General features: G+C 64.9%; 1 protein-coding gene across 4 annotated transcripts; it reads right to left on the bottom strand.

Annotated features, from left to right (window-relative positions):
* Nucleotides 1–59: 59 nt before the first annotated feature.
* REC8 (REC8 meiotic recombination protein) lies at nt 60–11,821 on the bottom strand. 4 transcript variants are annotated; one of them, XM_089774280.1, is made up of 19 exons: nt 9,850–11,821; nt 9,663–9,731; nt 8,526–8,668; nt 7,191–7,266; nt 6,796–6,910; nt 6,231–6,297; nt 4,841–4,920; nt 4,542–4,659; nt 4,390–4,453; nt 4,210–4,301; nt 4,035–4,129; nt 3,827–3,964; nt 2,059–2,131; nt 1,868–1,986; nt 1,711–1,759; nt 1,236–1,302; nt 1,053–1,160; nt 857–963; nt 61–253 (listed from the first exon to the last, which is right to left on the bottom strand). In XM_089774280.1, exons 1-19 carry the CDS (start codon nt 9,903–9,905, stop codon nt 162–164), a joined length of 1,728 nt encoding a protein of 575 aa, XP_089630406.1. In that variant the 5' UTR covers nt 9,906–11,821; the 3' UTR covers nt 61–161. The 4 variants fall into 4 exon arrangements, with proteins under 4 accessions (XP_089630407.1, XP_089630406.1, XP_089630408.1 ...); XM_089774281.1 differs by lacking the exon at nt 7,191–7,266 and having other exon boundaries at nt 60–253; XM_089774282.1 differs by lacking the exons at nt 9,663–9,731; nt 9,850–11,821 and adding an exon at nt 9,353–9,556 and having other exon boundaries at nt 62–253.
* Between the last annotated feature and the right edge of the window lie 2,554 nt (nt 11,822–14,375).

Below are 14,375 nucleotides of genomic sequence, written 5' to 3'. Positions count from 1 at the left end.
AAGTGGCCTCCCCCCCCCCCCCCCCCCAATGATTCTCAGGAGGCAGGATTCTTGCCAAAGGCTTTAATTGGAACAGATGCGTGACGGGGGGAGGGCCCCGGGTGCCCCCCCGCTCTCAGGAAGGCCCCACAGCCGGCTGTTGCTGGGACCCACCGGGGCGCCTAGCCCGGCCGGAAGCGGGGCCCAGCTTTGAGGAGAACGGGGCCGTAGGGCTCGGCCTGCTCCAGGCGCAGGAACTGGAGCCCACAGAGAACTGCAAGGGAAGAGGGGGGTGAGGAGCCGAGGCTCACGCAGGCAGGGGCCAGCGGGGACCCCCCCCCCCGGGGCTCGCTCCACGGGCGGCAATACACATGCACACCCAGAGGGGGGGTGGCCACTGGTGGCGGCGCACGGCCGGGGGCGGGGGGAGGCGGGCACAGCCGGGGTGCATGGCCGGGGGCAGGGGGAGGCAGGCACGGCCGGGGGCAGGGGGAGGCGGGCACCCCGGGGCCCACGGCCGGAGGGAGGCGGGCACCCCGGGGCTGCACAGCCGGGGGTGGGGGGAAGCAGGCGCTGGGGGCAGGGGGAGGCGGGCGCCCCGGGGTGCATGGCCGGGGGCAGGGGGAGGCAGGCACAGCCGGGGGCAGGGGGAGGCGGGCACCCCGGGGCCCACGGCCGAGGGGAGGCGGGCACCCCAGGGCTGCACAGCCGGGGGTGGGGGGAAGCAGGCGCTGGGGGCGGGGGGAGGCGGGCACCCCGGGGCGCACGGCCGGGGGCTGGGGGAAGCAGGCGCCGGAGGCAGGGGGAGGTGGGCACCCCGGGGGCGGGGGGAGGCGGGCACCCCGGGGCGCACGGCCGGGGGCGGGGCACCACTCACCAAGGCAGAAGTAGAAGATGCGGCTGGCGATGCCACGTGAGGTTGTGGTGGGCACCAGGGCCCGGAAATCCGTCTCCCCCACCCGCTCCAGCTCCGTTGCTACCAGCCTGGGGGGCGGAGGGCAGAGTCAGGGTGGAACCCAGGCGCTCAATTTGCCCCCCACACCTGTGCCCCCCTCCCCCCGGGCCCGGCCCACCTGCGGACGTACTCCAGCGTGACCAGCTCCCGGTCGGGGGGCAGCTCCAGGCTGACTTCGGGCAGCTCCAGCAGGATGGGCAGGGCCTCCTCGGGCTCCGGCACCAGCCTGGGGGCAGGGAGCGGAGTTAGTGAGGGGCTGGGGGGCTAGACCCCAACACGCCCCCCGCGGGCGGCGTCTCACCTCCTCTCCTCCGGTGTCACCAGGCTGGGGCGCGGCGCCTCCTCCTCCGTGGTCTCCAGGGAGAGCTCTGGGGGGGGGGGGGGGGGGGGACAGTGCTCATGCACCCACCCTGCCCCTGCTGGGGAGGGCAGAGCCCCATGGCCCCTCCCTGCTGCCCAACACCCCCCGCCGGGCCCCCCAGCTCCCTCCCTGCTGCCCAACACCCCCCGCCGGGCCCCCCAGCTCCCTCCCTGCCGCCCAGCACCCCCCGCCGGGCCCCCCAGCTCCCTCCTTGCTGCCCAGCACCTCCCACCGGGCCCCCCAGCTCCCTCCCTGCTGCCCAGCACCCCCCGCCGGGCCCCCCAGGTCCCTCCCTGCTGGGCCCCCCAGCTCCCTCCCTGCTGCCCAGCACCCCCCGCCGGACCCCCCAGCTCCCTCCCTGCTGCCCAGCACCCCCTGCCCCATTCGTGAGGCCCAGTGCCCCCCTGCAACTCACCGGAGGAGACCATCACAGGGATGCTGGGCTCTAGGGCCTCCCGTGCAACCTACATAGGAGGGGGACAGTTGGCATGGGGCGGGGAGTGGGGCCTAGGGGTTAGAGCGGGGGGCCCGGATTCCAGGGTTCTGCCCCGGCTGTGGGGGGTCCCGGGTACCTCTGGCTCGCTGCCAGGTTCTTCCCTCCTCTCCTCCTCGGCCTCGGGCGCCGGGTAGGCGACGTGCTGCAGGACAGCGCAGCGCTGCCATAGGGCCTGGAGCTCGGGGGGCAGCCAGCCTGGGGGCACAGAGCAGGTGAGAGGTGCATAGAGCCAGCGCAGGGCCCAAGGGACCGGGGGGGGGCACTTACCATAGGTGGGGGCTCTTAGCAGCTCCGCGGGGGTCCTCCGCCGCCGGGTCGGCGCCTCCACCAGCGCCTGGGCCTGAGACAGTCGGAGGGGGGCTGGGGGTGAGTGGTTAGAGCAGCGGGGCAGGGAGCCAGGTGTGGGGTGTAGCAGTGAGTGCCAGGGGGGGACTCGCCGGGGGGGGTGCTAGGAATCCTGGGGGGGGGCTTGAGACTCGCCGGGGGCGCTAGGAATCCTGGGGGGGGCATGAGATTCGCCGGGGGCGCTAGGAATCCCGGGGGGGCTTGAGATTCGCCGGGGGGGGGCGCTAGGAATCCCGGGGGGGGGCTTGAGACTCGCCGGGGGTGCTAGGAATCCCGGGGGGGGGCTTGAGACTCGCCGGGGGCGCTAGGAATCCCGGGGGCTTGAGACTCGCCGGGGGCGCTAGGAATCCCGGGGGGCTTGAGACTCGCCGGGGGCGCTAGGAATCCCGGGGGGGGGCTTGAGACTCGCCGGGGCGCTAGGAATCCCAGGGGGGGCTAGGAATCCCGGGGGGGGCTTGAGACTCGCCGGGGGGCGCTAGGAATCCCGGGGGGGCTTGAGACTCGCCGGGGCGCTAGGAATCCCAGGGGGGGCTAGGAATCCCGGGGGGGGGCTTGAGACTCGCCGGGGGGCGCTAGGAATCCCGGGAGGGGGCTTGAGACTCGCCGGGGGTGCTAGGAATCCCGGGGGCGTGAGACTCGCCGGGGGGGTGCTAGGAATCCCGGGGGGGCGTGAGACTCGCCGGGGGGGTGCTAGGAATCCCGGGGGGGCGTGAGACTCGCCGGGGGGTGCTAGGAATCCCGGGGGGGGGCGTGAGACTCGCCGGGGGGGGCGCTAGGAGTCCCGGGGGAGCGCTAGGAGTCCCGGGGGGGCGTGGGACTTGCCGGGGGGCGCTAGGAATCCCGGGGGGGGCTTGAGACTCGCCGGGGGCGCTAGGAATCCCAGGGGGGGGCTAGGAATCCCGGGGGGGGGCTTGAGACTCGCCGGGGGGGCGCTAGGAATCCCGGGAGGGGGCTTGAGACTCGCCGGGGGTGCTAGGAATCCCGGGGGGGCGTGAGACTCGCCGGGGGTGCTAGGAATCCCGGGGGGGGGGCGTGAGACTCGCCGGGGGGGGTGCTAGGAATCCCGGGGGGCGTGAGACTCGCCGGGGGGGTGCTAGGAATCCCGGGGGGGCGTGAGACTCGCCGGGGGGCGCTAGGAGTCCCGGGGGAGCGCTAGGAGTCCCGGGGGGCGTGGGACTTGCCGGGGGGCGCTAGGAATCCCGGGGGGCACTAGGAATCCCGGGGCGTGGGACTCGCTGGGGGCGCTAGGAATCCCGGGGGGGGCGTGGGACTCGCCGGGGGGCGCTAGGAATCCCGGGGGGCGTGGGACTCGCTGGGGGGTGCTAGGAATCCCGGGGGGCGTGGGACTCGCCGGGGGGGCGCTAGGATCCCGGGGGGCGTGAGACTCGCCGGGGGGGGGCGCTAGGAATCCCGGGGGGGGCGTGAGACTCGCCGGGGGGGGCGCTAGGAATCCAGCGGGGGGGCTAGGAATCCGGGGGGGCTAGGAGTCCCGGGGGGGCGCTAGGAGTCCCGGGGGGGCGTGGGACTTGCCGGGGAGGCGCTAGGAATCCCGGGGGGCACTAGGAATCCCGGGGGGCGTGAGACTCGCCGGGGGGCGCTAGGAATCCCGGGGGGGCGTGAGACTCGCCGGGGGGGCGCTAGGAATCCCGGGGGGGGGGCTAGGAATCCCGGGGGGGGGGCTGTCCCTCACCAGGGGCCGGCACTGGGTCCTCACGTCCAGGATCTGTTTCTGGAACTGCTCCCGCGGGATCTGGGTCACCTCGTCCAGGAAGCGGAGCTGGCGCCGGGGGGCTGCCGGGGGGGCCGGCTCGTACACGGCCAGCTCCAGCTGTGGGGGGCGGGGGGTCAGCCAAGGGGGGCCCTGCCCGGGCCTCGGCTGCCCCCCGCCCTCTGCTTACCTGGGGGCTGCGAAGGGGGGGCCGCTTCACCTTGGGGGCCACCGCTGGGGAAGGGGGAGGGGGCGGCAGCCCCGGCTCCCGCGTGGGGCTCAGCTCTGTGGGGCAGAACCCAGGACCAGCGTTAGAGGCTAGAGCCCCTGCCCCCCATCCCTCTCCCCTCGCGCCCCACACTCACCAGGGGGCGGGGGCAACTCCTCCTTCGGCAGCCGGGCCAGCTCCTCCGCCAGCAGGGGGCTCTCCAGCTCGCTCGGCGGCTCCTCACCCACCCTATGGGGCGAGACGGTGAGCCCCCCTGTGCCCCATTCCCTGCCCCCCCACCGCAGCACCTTACCCCGCCCCACGCCTGCCCCCTTACCGGGTTGGAGGGGAGAGTCTGGCCGTGATCTCCGCCTCCGGCGCTCTCATCTCCTCCTCCCGCTCTGGAGGGGAGAGGACACTGTGAGAGGGGCCGGGGCGGCGCGCTGAACCCCCTTTCCCCAGCCCCCCGGCTCCCTGCGTCCCCCCCACCTTCTATGGGGCGTCGCCTGCGGGGAGCGCGGGGCGAGGTGGGGAGCAGGATGAAATCCTCCTGTTCGGCCAGTAGATCGATCTCCCGCACTGTGATCTCCGGGAGGTCCCGCTCGCCCTGTGCGAGGCAGAAAGTGGGTGTCACACGTCACCCCGTCTCCCCCCATAACTGCGCTGAGATCCCAGCCCCCCACGTCCCCGCAGCCCCCCGATCCCAGCCCCCCATGTCCCCGCAGCCCCCTGATCCCCGCAGGCCCCCGATCCCAGCCCCCACCCCAAGCCCTGGCGCCTCCCCGCACCTCGATTTCCAGCAGCGTGATGGGCTCCACCTCCCTCATGGTGATGATGTCGGGGGACACAACCGTGATGGGGGTCACTCCTGCGTGGGGGGAGAGAGGATGAGCGGGGGGGTCAAACCCCACCCTGATCCCCCCGAGCCCTGTGTGGACTTTGGGGGCGGTGTCTGGGGGAGTGTTACAAATGGGGGGTTGGAGGCTGGGGACATGGGCTGGGCAAATCGGGGGTCACTGGTTAGACCAGTTCTGTGGGGGCTCTGGGCTTCCTGCTCACAGGGGACCTACTGGTTAGACTGGGAAGGCAGAATGGACCAGATCAGCCAGGGGACGGTGGTTACGGGCCGCGCCGGGGGACGGTGGTTACGGGCCGCGCCGGGGGACGGTGGTTACAGGCCGCGCCGGGGGACGGTAGTTACAGGCCGCGCCGGGGGACGGTGGTTACAGGCTGCGCCGGGGGACGGTGGTTACGGGCCGCGCCGGGGGACGGTGGTTACAGGTCGCGCCGGGCCACGGTGGTTACAGGCCGCGCCGGGCCACGGTGGTTACAGGCCGCGCCGGGCCACGGTGGTTACAGGCCGCGCCGGGCCACGGTGGTTACAGGCCGCGCCGGGGGACAGTGGTTACAGGCCGCGCCGGGCGATGGTGGTTACAGGCCGCGCCGGGGGACGGTGGTTACAGGCCGCGCCGGGCGACGGTGGTTACAGGCCGCGCCGGGGGACGGTGGTTACAGGCCGCGCCGGGGGACGGTGGTTACGGGCCGCGCCGGGCCACGGTGGTTACAGGCCGCGCCGGGGGACAGTGGTTACAGGCCGCGCTGGGGGACGGTGGTTACAGGCCGCGCCGGGGGACGGTGGTTACAGGCCGCGCCGGGGGACGGTGGTTACAGGCCGCGCCGGGCCACGGTGGTTACAGGCCGCGCCGGGGGACGGTGGTTACAGGCTGCGCCGGGGGACGGTGGTTACAGGCCGCGCCGGGCCACGGTGGTTACAGGCCGCGCCGGGGGACGGTGGTTACAGGCCGCGCCGGGCCACGGTGGTTACAGGCCACGCCGGGGGACGGTGGTTACAGGCCGCGCCGGGGGACGGTGGTTACAGGCCGCGCCGGGGGACGGTGGTTACAGGCCGCGCCGGGCCACGGTGGATACAGGCCGCGCCGAGGGACGGTGGTTACAGGCCGCGCCGGGCGATGGTGGTTACAGGCCGCGCCGGGCGATGGTGGTTACAGGCCGCGCCGGGCCACGGTGGTTGCGGGCCGCGCCGGGCGACGGTGGTTACAGGCCGCGCCGGGCCACGGTGGTTGCGGGCCGCGCCGGGCGACGGTGGTTACTGCTCTGGGGGGATATGGGCTGCCCTGGGGCTTCACCTGGTCCGGCCCCTTCTCGCAACCTGCTCACCTGGTCTCCGGCGGCGGGGCGGCGGGGCCGGTCTCTTTGGGGTGGGAGCCTCCAGAATACGACGTATCTGCGGGAGCAGGAGCAATGTCACAGGTCAGGTCAGTCCCCTCAGCATGACCCCAGGGGTGAGGGCGGGAGATGGGGGGAATGTGGGGTACCTGTGGGATGGGGGGTGGGTGCGAGAACATGGGAGGGTACCTGCGGGATGGGGGGGCAGGGGCGGAGGGGGTACCTGCGGGCTGGGGGGACGGGACGTGGGGGTACCTGCGGGATGGGGGGGACAGGGCCTGGGGGTACCTGTGGGATGGGGTTGGCCAGGGGACGTGGGGGTACCTGCGGGCTGGGGGGGACGGGACGTGGGGGTACCTGCGGGATGGGGGGGACGGGGCCTGGGGGTACCTGCGGGCTGGGGGGGATGGGACGTGGGGGTACCTGTGGGATGGGGGGGCAGAGGGCGTGGGGGTACCTGCGGGATGGGGGGGACGGGACGTGGGGGTACCTGCGGGATGGGGGGGACGGGGCCTGGGGGTACCTGCGGGCTGGGGGGGATGGGACGTGGGGGTACCTGTGGGATGTCCGTGGGGCTGGGCAGCGGTGGCTCCATCATCCCAAAGAAGGGGTCGGGCGCATCCTCCAGCATCTCCATCAGCAACAGGTTGTCGGGGAGCAGCAGCCCCGGCCTGAGGGTAGATGGGACTCAGTCCCCCGAGAACCCCCCCTCCAGCTCCCACACTGCCCCCAACGGCTGCAGCCTCACGGCCCCTCTGTCCCCACGCTGCTCCCCACACCCTAACTCACCCAGTGACCCCCCCCCACCTTCCCATCACTGATCCCGTCCTCTGCCCTGGCCTCCCATCCCCACACGGCCCACCCTACCCGGGGGACGGGTTATCCCGGGCCCTATGGAGCTTCAGGATTGTCCCACGGGGTATGGGGGGCCCCAGCCCCCGCACGACTCACTGTTCAAGTTCCCCCATGTCGATGCGGATTTGCCGCTGGGCCCGGCTGAGGCGCTCCAAGATATGTTGGATCTCCTCTGGGGGGGGGCAGGCAGAGGGTGGGGGTGAGATGGGTGGGTTGGATCTCCTCTGGGGGGGGCAGGCAGAGGGTGGGGGTGAGATGGGTGGGTTGGATCTCCTCTGGGGGGGGGCAGGCAGAGGGTGGGGGTGAGATGGGTGGGTTGGATCTCCTCTGGGGGGGGCAGGCAGAGGGTGGGGGTGAGATGGGTGGGTTGGATCTCCTCTGGGGGGGGGCAGGCAGAGGGTGGGGGTGAGATGGGTGGGTTGGATCTCCTCTGGGGGGGGCAGGCAGAGGGTGGGAGTGAGATGGGTGGGTTGGATCTCCTCTGGGGGGGGCAGGCAGAGGGTGGGGGTGAGATGGGTGGGTTGGATCTCCTCTGGGGGGGGGCAGGCAGAGGGTGGGGGTGAGATGGGTGGGTTGGATCTCCTCTGGGGGGGGCAGGCAGAGGGTGGGGGTGAGATGGGTGGGTTGGATCTCCTCTGGGGGGGGGCAGGCAGAGGGTGGGGGTGAGATGGGTGGGTTGGATCTCCTCTGGGGGGGGGCAGGCAGAGGGTGGGGGTGAGATGGGTGGGTTGGATCTCCTCTGGGGGGGCAGGCAGAGGGTGGGGGTGAGATGGGTGGGTTGGATCTCCTCTGGGGGGGGCAGGCAGAGGGTGGGGGTGAGATGGGTGGGTTGGATCTCCTCTGGGGGGGGGCAGGCAGAGGGTGGGGGTGAGATGGGTGGGTTGGATCTCCTCTGGGGGGGGGCAGGCAGAGGGTGGGGGTGAGATGGGTGGGTTGGATCTCCTCTGGAGGGGCAGGCAGAGGGTGGGGGTAAGATTGGGGGATCTCATTTCCTCGGGGGGGGGGGGGAGAAATACACATCAATGGGACAAAGCCAGGTGTCCCCCCCCCCCCCCCCAAGTTTTGTCTACACGGTGTTCTGAACCGGTTCGTGAACCGGCGGGAGGTGAACTAACGGCGTCCCCGCCCTGTGCGGCTAACCCTCTTCCGGCCGGCGCCCGCCACCGCGCCGCCTCCCGGTTCAGAGCGTCCGCACGCTCCAGCTGCACGGGTGTCAGGCCTGAGGCCGGGCGGGCCCGGGACTCGCTCTCTGGAGCTGAGCCGCAAACACGAATTTTTGGAAAGGGTGGCGGGGGGGAAACGGGGCCACCGAGGGCCCTGAAATCGGAGGGGGGCTCCTCTGGGGAGGGGGGCATGTCTCCTCCCCCCCGCCGAGAGCTGTGGGCTTGGCCCTCTGGGCTGCCGTGGGGCGGGGAGGCGGGGGGCACTCACCGATGAGGTAGTGGCACTGCCGGTTGTAGACCCGCACCACCCCGTACTGCAGCTGGGCCGAGAGATAGAGGGAGAAGCGGGGCCGGGGGGCGCTGGGCGTGGCCGGCGGGACCTGGACCAGGATGTAGGCCAGGATCTCCTCGCTGCGCCGCCCCGCCCCGCCGGGGGCAATGAGAATCGGTTTGTCCGCCCGCCCGCCATCTGCCCCATCCCCCCCTCCTCCTCCCTCCATCTGCCCCATCCCCCCCTCCTCCTCCCTCCATCTGCCCCATCCCCCCCTCCTCCCCATCCCTCCATATTCCCCATCCCCCATTCTCTTCATCCCTCCATCCCCCCTCCTCCTCGTCCCTCCATCTGCCCCATCCCCCCTCCATCCCGCCATCCCCCTCCTCCTCGTCCCTCCATCTGCCCCATCCCCCCTCCATCCCGCCATCCCCTCTCCTCCTCGTCCCTCCATCCGCCCCATCCCCCCCCTCCCATCCCGCCATCCCCCCTCCTCCTCGTCCCTCCATCTGCCCCATCCCCCCTCCATCCCGCCATCCCCTCTCCTCCTCGTCCCTCCATCTGCCCCATCCCCCCTCCATCCCGCCATCCCCTCTCCTCCTCGTCCCTCCATCCGCCCCATCCCCCCTCCATCCCGCCATCCCCTCTCCTCCTCGTCCCTCCATCTGCCCCATCCCCCCTCCATCCCGCCATCCCCCCTCCTCCTCGTCCCTCCATCTGCCCCATCCCCCCTTCATCCCGCCATCCCCTCTCCTCCTCGTCCCTCCATCCGCCCCATCCCCACCCCCTTTCTCCTGCCGGTCTCTAGCGCAGGGCTACTCAACCCATGGCCTGTTTGTTTGCGGCCGGCGGGCGGGAGCCGACCCAGCAAAGGAGTCGGTCGCCGGGCCTTGTGTGGGGCGGCGTTTTAGCCGCCAGCTCCCTGGCCGGCCTAGGGTCGCTGGCGCGCTGTATTCAGCGGGCCCTGCCTGTTGGGCAGCCCTGCCCCCGTGTGTGTAGCCCTGCCCCTGAGCGTGAAAGAAGCCGTTTGCACGTCTGTGCCACCGCACGTCGGCTGCCGTGCTGGGCGCGGCCTCGTGGCTTCCGGAGTCGAGTAGCCCTGCTCTAGCGTCTTCCCTTCCCCACGGCACCCACCATGTTTGGGGCACGTTCACTTTCAGATATTCCCTCTTCACCAGCTTGGCCCCGCCGGTGGCTGCCAGCCTGGGGTGAGGGAGAAGGGGGTTAAAAGGAAGCTGCCCCCGTCCCCCCCACTTTACCCCAAAATAGACACCCTCCCAGGCTCCCTGTATCCCCCCCCAGACGGAGGCAGGGGCGTTACCAGATGGTGGCAAAGCGGCCGGTATGGCGCTGGAGGACGTTGGGGTAGTAGAACATGGTGGTGCTGAGCTGGGGGGACTAGGGGGACCCCCAAAACAGCCTTCCCTGCAGCCCTCTCCTCCACTGCTTGGTTCCTGAGATGGGACCGCCCCGAATCCTACAGTTGTCAGGCCTCTAGAAAACCCTATAGTTTTTGGTGAACCCCCTAACCAGCCTGGATTCTACAGCACCCCAGGAATCCTATCGGGTCGGTGGGACCCCAAAATAGTGCAGCTTGTGTGATGCTTTTAATAGCTCCCACGGGCGGCTTTTGGGGAGGCGGAAAACAGAGATTTGGGGTTTTTTTGTTCCACCTGATTACTCTGCTTTGGAATCTGGCTTGTCATTAATTCACACCAACTTGTTAGCCGCTAAGGAATGGAGCGCTAAATATTTCCCCCAAAGCGTCAGTGTTTTAAAACCAACTGGGGGGGACACACAGATTAATCTTTTTTATAGAAAACGAACAAACAACTGGAGTTAATGGAGGTCGGTTGATGAGCGGGAGAAATGTGTCGAAATGTTAACGAAGCGGCTTTGGTTGTTGGGATGAACCCACCCAAAAGCAATTCATTAGGATGTCAAAAATGAACAGTGGGTGTTAATGAGAAAGATGAGAGCTTGTGAGATGAAATAGTAATGCTGATGCTTAATTAGGTTAATTAAAGCGGATGAGGAAGTGGTGTTAACATCACATGGGCGATGGGAAATAGATTTGAATCCTTCTCTTAATAAGGAGCCAACTAATAAAAAAAAAAGAGGAAGGCCAGAGATTAGAGTTTACCAACACTATTAATAAGAGTAAAAACACTTGAAAGGGCTAATGTGAATACATTAATTAGGGAGTGTGTCTTTACTGGTGCTGTTAACACATTAATGAAGATCGCATACAATTAAGAGCAATAGAAAGCAACAGTGATATGAAATGAGGTGGGAGTTTGGGTATTTAACAGTGCTGCCAGTCAGTTAATGATGCAGAGCAATTAACACAGTTTAATACATTAATTAGCGCAATGAACAATTCAGTTGCTTTTAATAAAGATGGTGACAGGAAAAGTAACAGTGATTTTAGTAAATGAATGAAAAATGCTAGCTATTCAGAGCAATGTTATTAGTAATCAGTGAGGCTAACAACGAATATGAAAAAAGAATTAACAGCAATGATGGTTAACAAGGGATGAACAATTAGAGGTGGAAGAAGTGAGCTACTGTTGAGCGAGACAAATATTTGTTGTATTGGGAAAGGCGTTATTAAGTAGCTAATGAGGAATGAGCAGTAAAAACTATTAACAAATTAGTCTACTGGACAATCAGAAGTGCTCTTAATGAACAAATTAGTCCAATGGTCACTGAGAGATGTTATTGATGGATTAATACATCCACTAGCTGAACAGATATGCTGCGATTGAACTAATTAGTCCAATGGACAATTAGAGGTGCTTTTAATTAATTAATTAGCCAAATTACCAAGTAGAGGCCCTATTAATGGATTAATAAGTCCAGTGGCCAAGCTGAGGTGCTGTTAATGACCGAACTAGTTCAATGGAGGAGTTGTTAATTGGCTAATTAGTCCAATGGAAAATTAGAGCCACTAGTTATGAATTGATTAGCCAAATAAACAAATAATTAGCTAATTAGTCCACTCAACAACCAGAGGCCCTGGTAATGACCTAATTAACCCAAGGGGCAGCGAGGGCGCTATTAATGAGCAAGGGGAGAGGCTGTTAATTGGCTAAGAGGCCCAGTGGCAGCAGAAGGATCAATTAGTCAATTAGCGAGGCTCTTAATGAGCTCATTAGCCCAGTGGCCAATTAGGGCTGCTAATTAGCTAATTAGGCGAACAGACAATTAAGCTGCTCTTAATTAAAGAATTAGAGCTGCTGTTAATTAACTTGCTGTTGCCAGGGGCAACGGCTGCTAGGCTAAGCCCCGCCCACCCACTCTGCACCCTCCCCCTCCAGAGTCAGGCAGGGGCCGGGGCGGCTCTGGGCTTTTATTAGCTCCGCAGCGGGGTTGCACCAATGGGAGCCGCGCTTGCGCTCGCCCTCCAGCCAATCAGCGCCTGCGGATGTCACGTGGGGCTCGTCCCGCTTGCCCCGGAGACTGCGATGCTTCAGCGTCTGCTGGCGCGCTCAGGGCCGCGGCCAATCAGCGGCGTCGCCCTCGCCCGGAGGCTGCCAGCCCCGAGCGCGCCCGCGCCTCAGCTACCAACCAATCAGCGACCGCCCCGGCGCGTTCCGAGTCGCGTAGCGCCCCCTCCCAACCTGCCCCAGTGACTGATGACCTCACAGGGCGCTCCGCCAATCATAACCGCGCCTGCCATGCCAATGCGCCCAATCGGAGCGACGGGGCGGCTTTCCCGCCAGATTGTCGCTGAGGTAAACTCTGCCTTTGTCTGGCTGGGGAACTGGGGCCCCGCCCCCGTGTCAATCACAATCACCTGTCACTCACTGGTGCCAACGGCCCCTCCCCCGTGTCAATCACAATCACCTGTCACTCACTGGTGCCAACGGCCCCGCCCCCATCCTCTGTCAATCACCAGTGACACGCACCCCCCCTTTTCTCTCACCTGTCAATCACTGGTGCCAAGAGCCCCCCCCCAGTCTGCTCACTCACCTGTCAATCATCAGTAACAACCCCCCCACCCCCGTGTCAATCACGTCAATCCCTGGTGCTAACAGCCCCCCCCCCCACCCAATCACCAGTAATAAGCACCCCCATGTCAATCACTGGTGCCAACAGCCCCCCCCAACTCATCTGCCAATCACCAAGTGTCCCCCTCATGTCAGTCATCTGTCAATCACTTGTGTGAACCGCCCCCCCATATCAATCCCTGGGGTCAACAGCCCCCCCCCCACTCATCTGCCAATCACCAAGTGTCCCCCTCATGTCAGTCATTTGTCAATCACTTGTGTGAACCGCCCCCCCATATCAATCCCTGGGGTCAACAGCCCCCCCCCCCCCAACTCATCTGCCAATCACCAAGTGTCCCCCTCATGTCAGTCATCTGTCAATCACTTGTGTGAACCGCCCCCCCATATCAATCCCTGGGGTCAACAGCCCCCCCCAACTCATCTGCCAATCACCAAGTGTCCCCCTCATGTCAGTCATCTGTCAATCACTTGTGTGAACCGACCCCCCATATCAATCCCTGGGGTCAACAGCCCCCCCCAACTCATCTGCCAATCACCAAGTGTCCCCCTCATGTCAGTCATTTGTCAATCACTTGTGTGAACCGCCCCCCCATATCAATCCCTGGGGTCAACAGCCCCCCCCCCAACTCATCTGCCAATCACCAAGTGTCCCCCTCATGTCAGTCATCTGTCAATCACTTGTGTGAACCGCCCCCCCCATATCAATCCCTGGGGTCAACAGCCCCCCCCAACTCATCTGCCAATCACCAAGTGTCCCCCTCATGTCAGTCATCTGTCAATCACTTGTGTGAACCGCCCCCCCCATATCAATCCCTGGGGTCAACAGCCCCTTCATGTCAATCCCCAGGGGTTTATGACAGGAAGAGGGGCAGGCCCATGGTGGATGATACAGCTAGGGGAACTGGGGCATATGGGGAATATGGCACCAGATACAGGCACTGAGGGGGACGGGCTGTTGTCACCAGGGACTGACACGTAGATTGTTGGCACTGGAGAGTGACACAGAGGTTTGTTGGCACTGGCGACTGACAGGGTGGGGCTGTTGCCATTGCTGATTGACAGAAAAGGGCCTTTGGAACTGGTGACTGACATGGGGAAGGGCTGTTGACACTAAGGATTGACACAGGGAGCTACGCTTCTGACAGCCACCCCTCCTCGGGCCCTGAAATAATTTACAGGGGTCTTTTCTGCACCCCTCGTCCATAGAGGGTTGTGCCAGTGAGCGTTAAACAGTCGTTTAAAACATTAAGCAGTGTATTTAAATGATGCGTGTTATAAAAAGTTAAACTTCCTGATTAATGAGCTAACTGATACTGGTACTGATATGAACCACTGATACAAAGCAATACCAGTTAAATGAGTAATATTGACAACACATTCATATTAATAACCGCCCATCGCCGCTGGAAAACCTTGTGATTTCTAACCCTTATCATAATAAAGAGGAATGAAGGTTAATGAGTGACATTTACACCCCAATAACCATGTATCAAGGATATAAAGTTGCTCACAGCTACTGCGGATAGAAACCATATTAACTACTAACAAAAAAGGACTATATCTTTTAAAGCGTTTGTCCGTTTGATCAAGACCTCCTCTGAAATGCAAGAGTTACCACCAGGGTTGTGTTCTAGTCGTAATTGTCAAGTCCAAGTCGAGTCTCACGCCACTACAGTTCATGTCCCAAGTCGAGTCTCGAGTCCCTAAAGTCACTTTTGAGTCAAGTCCCAAGTCGAATCTCAAGTCTTCATTTAAAATTTTCGGACAATTTTTTCACCAAGTCGATTTAACAAAATTAGCAAGTCTCAAGTCACAAAGAATGAACCCGAGTCGA

This window comes from Pelodiscus sinensis, chromosome 30, assembly GCF_052426305.1.
Source record: "Pelodiscus sinensis isolate ZL-2025 chromosome 30, ASM5242630v1, whole genome shotgun sequence".
In the NCBI taxonomy this organism is placed as follows: Eukaryota; Metazoa; Chordata; order Testudines; family Trionychidae; genus Pelodiscus; species Pelodiscus sinensis.
Note: the sequence above shows the minus strand (reverse complement) of the source record. Positions and strands in the feature narration are given on the sequence as shown.